This window comes from Sinohyriopsis cumingii, chromosome 6 (assembly GCF_028554795.1).
Source record: "Sinohyriopsis cumingii isolate HCF-2022 chromosome 6, ASM2855479v2, whole genome shotgun sequence".
NCBI classification, from domain to species: domain Eukaryota; kingdom Metazoa; phylum Mollusca; class Bivalvia; order Unionida; family Unionidae; genus Sinohyriopsis; species Sinohyriopsis cumingii.
Genome location: NC_142966.1, coordinates 124,162,723 through 124,173,898, shown reverse-complemented (window position 1 = coordinate 124,173,898; position 11,176 = coordinate 124,162,723). Strand labels below are relative to the sequence as shown.

The 11,176-nt window shown below is 37.2% G+C and overlaps 1 protein-coding gene across 1 annotated transcript in view; it reads left to right on the top strand.

Moving 5' to 3' along the window:
* The first annotated feature begins 7,789 nt into the window (after positions 1 to 7,789).
* LOC149797878 (WD repeat-containing protein 19-like) overlaps positions 7,790 to 11,176 on the top strand; it is a 37,045-nt gene continuing 33,658 nt past the window's right edge. The window contains exon 1 of the mRNA XM_089960814.1: positions 7,790 to 7,901. Within this exon, the coding sequence (XP_089816940.1) occupies positions 7,896 to 7,901 (6 nt within the window). The 5' untranslated portion in view covers positions 7,790 to 7,895. The remainder of the gene's footprint in view (positions 7,902 to 11,176) is intronic.

The window sequence follows — 11,176 nt, the reverse complement described above, 5'->3', positions numbered from 1 at the left end:
GCTTTCAACGGGTCAAGTACAAAGTGCGTGTTACGGGAGTTATTTGCGAAGTTATCAGTTCGTCCCGTAACACCCATTTCTATTCAGTGCGTTACTTCTTGGTGTCATGCCAGTCAAGTTATGCGTATTAGCTTTGCCAACAAGCATCATCACTTCTCTTTGCACCGAACATGCCGATTGTTACAAAATAATCTTAAAGTTTCGAGTTAAATAAAGCATATGAAAAGTTGAATATTATGAAATAAAATTTAGAAAAACGTTTCTTCAATTTAATGCTTCTTTACGACGAGCATTTGCCTTATCAAAATATTGCGGTTACAAACTACAATGCGTATATTCATTTTAACACCCATTCTCATTAATTGATTAATTAATTAATTAATTTGTTTATTCTTTTTTTTTTTTTTTTGTTAATGTATACGTTTCTTTAATTTAAAGCAAAACGGATTAACTTAAGGAGATCATCTATCAGTCCAGGCATTGTTTTCCCTCCATGCAGCTGGTCCATACCAATTCCTCCAATCCATCCATCTGCCTGTCCGCCTACATGTATACCTGGAGACATAATACTTTCCGATGGATGGATGGATGGATGTTGTATCCATTTTGACAAGAAAACAACTCAGATGATAATTGGTGCTTTTTATTCGTAGAGTCAAAGCACCTCAAAAAGGTATCTACTCAGACAATGGAATCTCTCTCTCTCTCTCTCTTATGAAACAAAAATGCCAAACCACATTGCCTGACAACTGATCTCAACGTGAAAAGTAGCCGGACGAACGTACGAACGAAGGTAATACTTAATGCCTCTACTACATTCATGCTGAAACATACAAATAACTATGCTATTTTTTAATAGATAATTAAAAGTTCTAAGTTTTGTTTAAAATACCACAAAAATATTATACAACTACTCTTTCGGCGTTTAAACAAGACCATACAGTAACACAGTGTATATAAGAGTGCCTATCCAGAACTTTGACATTCGGGTTAGTTGTTGTTGTTGTAGGGTTTAACCCCATTTTTCAGAACAAGATAGGCTATACATGGCGGCCAGTCTAACTGGTGGAGGAAGAACCCTGGAATACCCCGGGAAGAACCACCGACCCACGAGAAGCTACTGGCAGGCTTTCTCACGTACCAACGTTAGCCGAGGCTGAGACTCGAACTCACGCAGACAGAGGTGAGACGGCAGTGATCCGTAACGGTGAGCGCTTTAGACCACTCGGCCACCCGGGGCCCCCATTCGGGTTAGTGCCCAACCTCTAAGACAAAAACATAGTAATAAGCTTCAGTTACCTTATATGTCCATATTAGACCATTTGTATGGATTTGTTCACTTTCTCTGGAATTTGGTAAGTAACAATGCATCGATGCCAAGGATCGAAACCACAATTATAGTTTTGTTTGATTTACAAGGTAAAGAAGACAAAAAGAGAGAGTTTAAAATTCAGATATCGTATATATTGTGATTCCTTCTTGGTTCATATTCTTGCTTTAAATTTTCAAACCTTCGGGTTGTTCCGAGTTATTCTTTCGCTGGCGTGAGGTTTAGGAGACTGGTGTTCATATAATATTGGATTCAAATTGTTTTCACGTAACTATTTTGATATGGGTATATGGTAATAAGGTTCTTCGTACCCGTGTGGCTTGATGCTTCGTAACAAACCTCCTTTCCGACATTAAAAACTACTTTTATCGCTACATTTCTACCTGTTAATCTTTGACGTAGACGTGACAATACCCGCTTGACATGACGGTACATCGCGCTGAATGGAATACTCTGCTTTTATTGGTCTATAGAAAAAGACAACAAACAAACTGAAAACGTGTTTGGGGGAGGGTATGATGTCGGTAGCAGCTGTCCAGGGGAATCTGTTATTTTCACACGTTTGTCTCAGATACTGTTGAAATTAATTTTAATAACCATATAGCCTGTTAATGTTTACATATGAGAGTTAAACCCCCTATTTAAAGCTTCCAACATTCTCTCTCTCTCTCTCTCTCTCTCTCTCTCTCTCTCTCTCTCTCTCTCTCTCTCTCTCAAACTTAGCAGGCTTTCCTGTTGCGCTGCTTGACGCCTTGTTAGCGTATTTCTCAGCCTTTGTTTCATCTCCTAATTAGATCTTCGGAAGAAATATCTACGTTTTTAAGTGACATTTTGGGCAAAATACTTTCGCATCCCTATTCGGTATCACTCTGCATCCTACAATAATCTGTTAGCAATTTAAACAATTCTACGACGCTTGTTTTCAAGTGTGCATCATGACCTAGAACCGGCGGGCAAAATAAGGCATGTCGAACATTTCTATGCGGCCCACAGAATGGTTTATAACATGGAGTTCCTCCTCACAAAACACACAAGCAATAAGTGTTTGTTGCAAGTGTATGAATGGTCTCTTACATATACTTTTTAATCAGTCTGTGACGGGTCTCTAACACACTTTTAGTCAGCCTGTGACGGGTCTCCAACACACACTTTTTGACAGCCCGTGACGCCCCTCTAACATACAGTTTTAGTCAGCATGTGACGTGTCTCTAACATACACTTTTCGTCAGCATGTGAAGTGTCTCTAACACATACTTTTAGTCAGCCTGTGACAGGTCTCTAACACACTTTTGGTCAGTATGTTACTGGTCTCTAACATATACTTTTAGTCAGCCTGTGATGGGTCTCTAACGCACACTTTTAGTCAGCATGTGACGGGTCTCCAATACACACTTTTTGACAGCCTGTGACACTTCTCTAACATACACTTTTAGCCAGCCTGAGACGGGTCTTTAACACACACATTTTTAGTGAGTCTGTGACGGGTCTCTAACACACACTTTTAGTCTGCCTGTGACGTGTCTCTAACACACTTTTAGTCAGCCTATGACGGGTCTCTAACACACACATTTAGTTAACCAGTGACGTGTCTCTAACACACACTTTTTGACAGCCTGTGACGCCTCTCTAACATTCACTTTTAGTCACCCTGCGACGTGTCTCTAACATAAACGTTTCGTAAGCCTGTGACGTGTCTCTAACACACACTTTTAGTTTACCTGTGACGTGTCTCTAACACACTTTAGTCAGCCTGTGACGGGTGTCTAACACACATTTTTGGTCAGTCTGTTACTGGTCTCTAACATACACTTTTAGTCAGCCTGTGACGTATTTCTAACATACACTTTTCGTCAGCATTTGACGGGTCTCTAACACACTTTTAGTTAACCTGTGACGGGTCTCTAACACACACTTTTTGGCAGCATGTGACACCTCTCTAACATACACTTTTAGTCACCCTATGACGTGTCTCTAACATACACTTTTAGTCAGCCTGTGACGTGTCTCTAACACACATTTTTAGTTAACCTGTAACGTGTCTCTAACACTTTAGTCAGCCTGTGACTGGTCTCTAACACACATTTTTAGTCAGCCTGTGACAGGTCTCTAACACACGTTTAGTCACCCTGTGACGGGTCTCTAACACACTTTTAATCAGCCTGTGACGTGTCTCCAACAACCACTTTTTGACAGCTTGTGACGCCATTCTATCATACACTTTTAGTCAGTCTGTGACTGGTCTCTAACATACACTTTTCATCAGTCTGTGACGGGTCTCTAACATACACTTTTAATCAGCCTGTGACAGTTCTCTAAGACACACTTTTAGTCAGCCTGTGACGGGTCTTTAACACACTCATTTTAGTCAGCCTGTGACGGGTCTTTAACACACTCATTTTTAGTCAGCCTGTGACGGGTCTTTAACACACTTTTAGTCAGCCTGTGACGGGTCTATAACGCACTTTTAGTCAGCCTGAGACTGGTCTCTAACACACACTTTTAGTCATCCTGTGACGCCTCTCTCGCATACACTTTTAGTCAGCCTGTGACGTGTCTCAAACACACACTATTAGTCAGCCTGTGACGGGTCTCCAACACACACGTTTAGTTGACCTGTGACGGGTCTGTAACACACACTTTTAGTTAACCTGTGAAGAGTCTCTAGCAAACACTTTTAGTCAGCCTGTGATAGGTCTCTAACACTCTTTAGTCCACCTGTGACGGTCTTTAACATACACGTTTAGTCAGCCTGTGACTAGACTCTAACACACACTTTTAGACAGCCTGTGTAGGGTCTCTAACACACTTTTAGTCAGCCTATGACGGGTCTCTAACACAATTTTGTACAGCCTGCGACGGGTCTGTAACACATTTTTAGTCCGCCGTGATCTGAAATCCGTTGCATTACCATTACACCAAAAGTCTTACGAAGCTGATTTAGACTTTCATGACAAAAGTAAGCAGTTTAAATCAGCATATTTCTATAAATTGATTATTTCAGTTCCACGTTTTAATACAAAATAACTATACAACCTATTATAGCGCACGTTATTTGCAATCTGCATGTGCTGAAACTAAAACTGCTGTATGTTTTTGTTTTATCCAGTATCATAAAGGACTTATAGCTGCTAAAGATTATACACTGTACTAAGTCCACATTATTATTATTATTATTATTATTATTATTATTATTAGTAGTAGTAGTAGTAGTTATAGCGTCTAGCCAACAAAATACATGCTGTTGGTGGGGTATGCATTTATTAAAAGCTATTGGGCAACAAAATTCTGTAATAGATGGTGAATATCTGTGCTTACTGCAATTTGTACTTACTGCAATTTGTACTTACTATACTAATTTGTTTAAATTTGTGGGTAAAGTGTTACTACCTACCGATAACGTTCAAGGCGTTGAGGCTTCGACAAAATGTTTAAATGTTATTCATTTTTACATTCTTCTTTATTTTCGCTCGTTTAGTGTTAAAATTTGAAAGTACTGTTTACTTGGTAGAGGGATTATTCGCACTAACTTGGTGGAAAGTTAGAACGTCTAGCCAACGACTTGTATTTTTCAAACTGTTGGGATTTAGGTGTTGTTGTTCGGCGTTTTGTATTCGAGCATTTGTTGATATAAAAGAATATTTTTATTTCCCATTTGCTCATGTGTAATATTCTAATGGATACCATATACAGCAAAACGTTGATTAACAGGACGCCGATTGTCCGAATTGATCGCTCCTACCGATTATTACCAAAAGTGTGTACTTATAACAATGTACATGCATTTGCAAATAAAAGGAATTTGCTGATTTTGACAGCAACATAGAACAGTGACAGAAATCATAAACAATCACAATCAAGCGTTATCTCAAAGAACAAAAAAAATGTTTTTCAAGTAAAATAAATATACTGTAGTGAGAGAGAAGAAGACGAAAGCGAGATACAAAAAGGAAACATTTAGTCTTACACTCATTTGTCGCGCTTTCACAATATGCACTACGTCGTTCAGAAAACTGACCTAATAAAGCATGACAATATGCACTACGTTGTTCAGAAAACTGACCTAATAAAGCATGATTAAAGACCTATACCGGTCCGATCAACACATTCTGTGGTCCAAGCGAAGGAAATTATCTGTCGATAAACGATCCATGATAACTTATCGTGTGATAAAATTTAATCATCTACCGGCACAGGTATGAGTAGATTCCACAACATCTAAGTTTAATTTGATCAAAGTCCTTCATCATTCCGACATGAACAGTTTTAATGCATGTAGCATAGGTCTTAGTGTTTGCTAAAACTCTTTAACAATGTCAACTGTCAACAAAACGTTAATATTTATCTAATAACTGATACTACAATCAAAACAAACGAATATCCGACCAATTTATTCTACATAGCTCCATTACCAGTATCACTTTTTGACCAACATTCGATTATCAGGACGACCTATTAACCGGACGAAATAAATATATATCCCACTTTGGATCCGGATAATCGACGTTTTACGGTATTAAGTAAAAGTTGTAAGAATATCAAGTGAACAAAAAATAAGCGCTAAAAGTTGAGTATTTTTAAGTGAATGTTTTACCCGTTATTTGTTTTTGAAGATTGTTTACAACACACATCAATTGTGGCGCTTGAGCTTTAACAAAAAATCTGAACATAGAGATACAGATCAAGTAAAAATATGGTCCACACGCCAGTGAAACAGATCTGGTTTTAAAACATATACCATATGCCGTTTTAATTAAAGATAAAACAATGTACAATTTATCCTACTATCCACGGTGGAATATTTGCAGAAAATATTTGGTGGATAATGAGGCCTCGATGGCACAGATTTTGGTGGATAATAGGGTCACAGTGGGCAGGGATTCTGGCGGACTATAAGGCCACAATAAGGAGTTTGGTGGATAATACTGCCATGGTGGGCAGGATGTTTGGTGGATAATAGGACCACAGTGGGCAGGGATTCTGGCAGACTATAAGGCCACAATAGGCAATGAGTTTAGTGGATAATACTGCCATGGTGGGCAGGATGTTTGGTGGATAATAGGGCAACGATGGGCAGCGACTTGGATAGATAATATGGCTACGGTGGGCAAGGATTATACGGTGGACAAGGCTTTTGGTTGACAATAGGGTCACGGTAGTCAATGATTTAAAGAAAAATTTGGTGGATAGTAGCATTTGATTGTTATATTTATAACTTGTTGGATATTATGATCACGGCAGTTGTGAATTATATATTTATTGCGCGCGTGTGTGTGTGTGTGTGTGTGTGTTTGTTGTGGGTGTGGAGGCGGGGTGGGGGTGGGGTGTGCTTTATTTTACTTGCCGTAAAATAACAATACAAAACAAAAAAAGAAAGTAAAAGAATTGGAGAGAGTGGCCAGGTAACATGCATATTACACAACTGTCTCAGATTAGTCTTAAGATATTTCTATTATTATTTGATACTATTTAATCATACACTGGGTATATTATTTGTATTAAATATTAATTCTGTCTAGTATTATCATGTATTCTCCTGTATAAAGTTCTTTTTCTTCTTCTTTTTTATATTAATAATAGTAATAATAATAATAATAATAATAATGATAATAATATATCCGGACTGATCCAGACTCTTTCAGTCTTATGTTTCAATCATCTTAATATGGAACCAATGTATATTTCTTTCTTATTATGAACCGTGCCCCATAGTCTGGTTTTGTCTTCCTAGATGCCAAAGATTTTCTGCATAGTCCGGGAACCAGCAACGAACAAACCTTTCGTGCAGTGGGTTTGGTGGCGCTCTATAGTTTCGTATTTGGCATATAATTTGAAAGAAAAAGAATTTCCCCGTGTTTCCTCACTGGTTATACTGCCTATTAAAAATGAATTTTTATGTCTTAGGTATTGTTCCAAGAACCTTTAATTCCTTTTTTTTTGGTTATGATTGAAGGATGAAATATGGGTTATAGAGTATATAGCTTGGACTTATTGCAGATATGAATCTTTCAAAAATGTGCTAGCTCCACTTGGTCATTTCACTTTCTGGACTTCAGAGGTAAATTGTAAAAAAAGAGCCGATAACTTTTTATATTTTATTTTACATTTGATATATTTGGCAAATTCATTTCCCCTTTTTTTAATAGGTGCTAAAGATAGTGTACTTTAGACTAATTCAGGCAGATATTTTGCATAAGGGAGCAGTCATTTTAATTAGCAGTTTGCTTAGATCATGTACAATTTCAATAAGTACAATATCCAAAGAAATGTCATCAACATTGCATCAAAATTCCAACATTCTCTCCACTGTACCTATATGAAATGCAAACAACTTCACCTTACACACGTCACTCTCTCAAACATATATAATTACTGTTAAGCGACCCCTATGAGAGAAGTGGTATAGATTTATTCATTTACGATTCTCGTACGTGAACCAGACAGTAAAGGAAATCCGATGTACGCATGCGTCGGCATTCCATCAGCAGTAACCAAGTTCAACAACTGAATGACTGCTTCAAGATTAGTTTTATTTTCTGCAGAAAGACAACTACTAATTTTATGAAACATGAAGGTAAAGATAGACTTGATGTTTCACTGATCGATTTTGCTTCACTATAATCGTCGCCTTTCACTCACACGCATACATGCAAGCTTGTTTAAGTCATAAGGTATACTCAATACTGAACAGTACAGTACATTAAGTCCTACATTATAAGACGTCTATCCCAATATTTATGTTTTTGGATCGACGTCGTGCTGCCTATATAAGGACGTTGTCTAGCTTATTCCCCGGTTGACTGACATGGGAATGAGCGGCCACATTTTCAGGAATAACTCACACACTTGGCAGCTCATGTCAACAATCTTCCACCTTTTAAAATCGTATTGCTTTACTTAATGTCTTTTTCCTAAATGATTCAAAATCAGACACAATAAACTGAATGTATTTTCTGATTCTGTTGACCTACATTCAGTTTTGTTGGAATGCGATGGAAGCCAGGAATGTTAAAATGAGGTTCAAGGGATGATAAGTGTCTTGAATGTAATGATGCTTTCTAAACGCTTTCTTCAGATTTAGTAAATATTTTTTCGTTTTATTGAAGAAACGTACTTAAACTTGATCCATCACATTCCAGCCTACTGAAATGTTGACATCAGGGTATGTAAAATCTGATTGTTTACAAGCTTTATAGTTTTCAGTACAGTTAGGCAATCAGTCTTCACAAGGATTGATGATGCTTCAAATGGAGCCCTAGCAGTAGGTGGATCCTATGCATGGAACTGAATGTTGTTAACTTATCAACCTCTTTTCAAGAACTTCAAAATGAAAATGCTGCATGTCATCAGCACACTCTATGTTTCTTTCAAGCAAATTAGTTACTTCTTTTGGATAAACCCAATAGGCAACTCACTTAGAATATGGGAGGGGCCTGATATCTAGCCACCCAGCTGAAGTTGATGCTACCATCCAAGGTGTAGAGAGGTGCATTTCTGATGTGAAATCATGGATGACATGTAACAAGCTGCAGATGAATGATGATAAAACTGAGGCCATTCTGATCACAACACAAAGACTTTCTCATTCACATCCTTTACCTCAAACAATAAATATCAGCAACACCAACATTAAATTCACACAATCAGTATGAAACCTAGGTGTTACTCTGGACAGTACTCTCACATTGCACCAACATGTCATGAACATATGCAAGGCTGCATATCTTGAGCTGAGACGCATCAGCTCCATTCGCAAATATCTTTCAGTTGATGCCACTAAAACACTTATGTTCATTAGTACTTTCAAGACTGGACTATTGTAATTCAATTCTGTCTGGTTCATCTCAATATCTACTCCAGAAACTTCAAAAAGTTCAAAACACAGATGCTCGGATCATACTTAGAGTACCACGATCAGAGCACACCTCCCCGCTGCTCTGTACCCTACACTGGCTATCCATTCAATCCAGAATCAAACACAAAATTTGTTTTCTGTGCTACGTTTCACTGTCAGACTCTAGTCCAACATACCTATCCGATCTCACCCATGTGTACACACCAGCAAGATACTTATGCTCCTCTTCTGACAATCGTAGACTCATTATTCCCACTATGAAAACAAAGTCATATGGACAATGTTCTTTTGCATACCAGGGCCCAGCAACGTGGAATAAATTGCCCACTGAAGTTAGACACAAAGACACAGTGATCCCATTCAAGAGGGCTCTCAAAACTCACTTATTTCGACTGCAAGAACAAACTTACAGACCTAATAATGTTTCCTACCTGAAATATTCTCAGCATGTTTTTATTTTTTAATGTTTTTCGAATTTCATGGTGTTTGGTTTTGTAATAATATTATTATATGTTTTTTATCTTATAGGTGTTGTCTAATGTTGTAAAGCGCTTAGAGCTTCTAAAGATTAGGCGCTATTCAAAGTCCTCATTATTGTTATTATTATTATTATTATTATATTGATTTAGAGGGGTTTCAGGCTCTCAGATTTTTGTAGCTCTGGTTATAATTTTATATGTACACCATTTTATACATATACAGAATAAATATTGAAATTATAACATACCAGTTAAATTTTAATCGTAATAGTTTTAAGTATGTAGGGCTTGTCAACTTTGGAGTACTAAAATATTGCCAAGTAGCGGACAAGTAGGCTCATCTCTATTCTTTATGTTGACCAATAAAACTGCATGATCAACTTTATGGTCTAATCAAGTTTTCCTTACTCGTAGCCAGCTTGTCAAAGACTGGTATGATACATGTTGCCATTTTCAGGGTGATTTGGTCGTAATTGCTGATGACATAATTCACAAGATTTCACATTGTTTAATAGTTGATTAGATGTAATATTTGAAAAGAATTCTATAACAAGTCAGTGCCTTTGATTTTTTTCCCTTTGAGAATGAAGTAGTATTGATAAAATCACATTAAAGTTTCCTATTCAATTTTCAGCTTAATAACTATCAATAAACTGTGTGACTGTCATAAAATTATAAACAGAAAATTATTGAATCTTGCCAGAGACTTTGACGAACAAAGTCTTTCTGATTGGTTAAGAGTCACTGCATTGATATCCCATGTTAATTACTGTAATTTATCATGGATAGGTGGATATTGAATGTGAATTACTGTAATTTTTATGGATAGGTTAACATTGAATGTTAATTGTAATTTCTTCGCTAAGTTAACATTTAATGTTAATTACTGTAATATCTTGGATAGGTTAACAGGTTAACATTGAATGTTAATTACTGTAATTTCTTTGGTAAGTGGGACATTGAATGATAATTACTGTAATTTCTTGGATAAGTGGGCACTAATCAGTATGCCATTTAGAATGAACACAAGTGACCATACTGAGCCATTGGTTGCTAAGACAGTTCATGCTGGAAATCTAATCAGAACATTGTCCAGTGTATGCACTATCACAAGCAGCTCAGTTTTAATAACCAGAGACATCCTTTATGCATTACTGTGAGGTATTAATTAGCAGTGACCTGACACGCAGTGAATAGCCTCAGCTTTGAAAACAGGTATATTGCCACTTACGTTTGTAAAATATATTGAAATTAAATCATCCAAAGAAGCGACGGTTTATATTCACAAGAAACAAAAAGGGACATTATGCAACCAAGAAAAGGAAACGTTATTGGGAGACTTAGGCCAGGCATTCAGTAAAAAACAGCCTGGTGTAAGAAAAAATGGCCTATGCATGGATGGTCCTGGCTTTTAAAAAGCTGTCGCCAAAAAAGTCGCCAACCTCAATATTTTGTCGCCAATTTTCAAAAAGTGTCGCCGAAAAAAGTAGTGTACAGTTTTCCAAGTGTTAATTT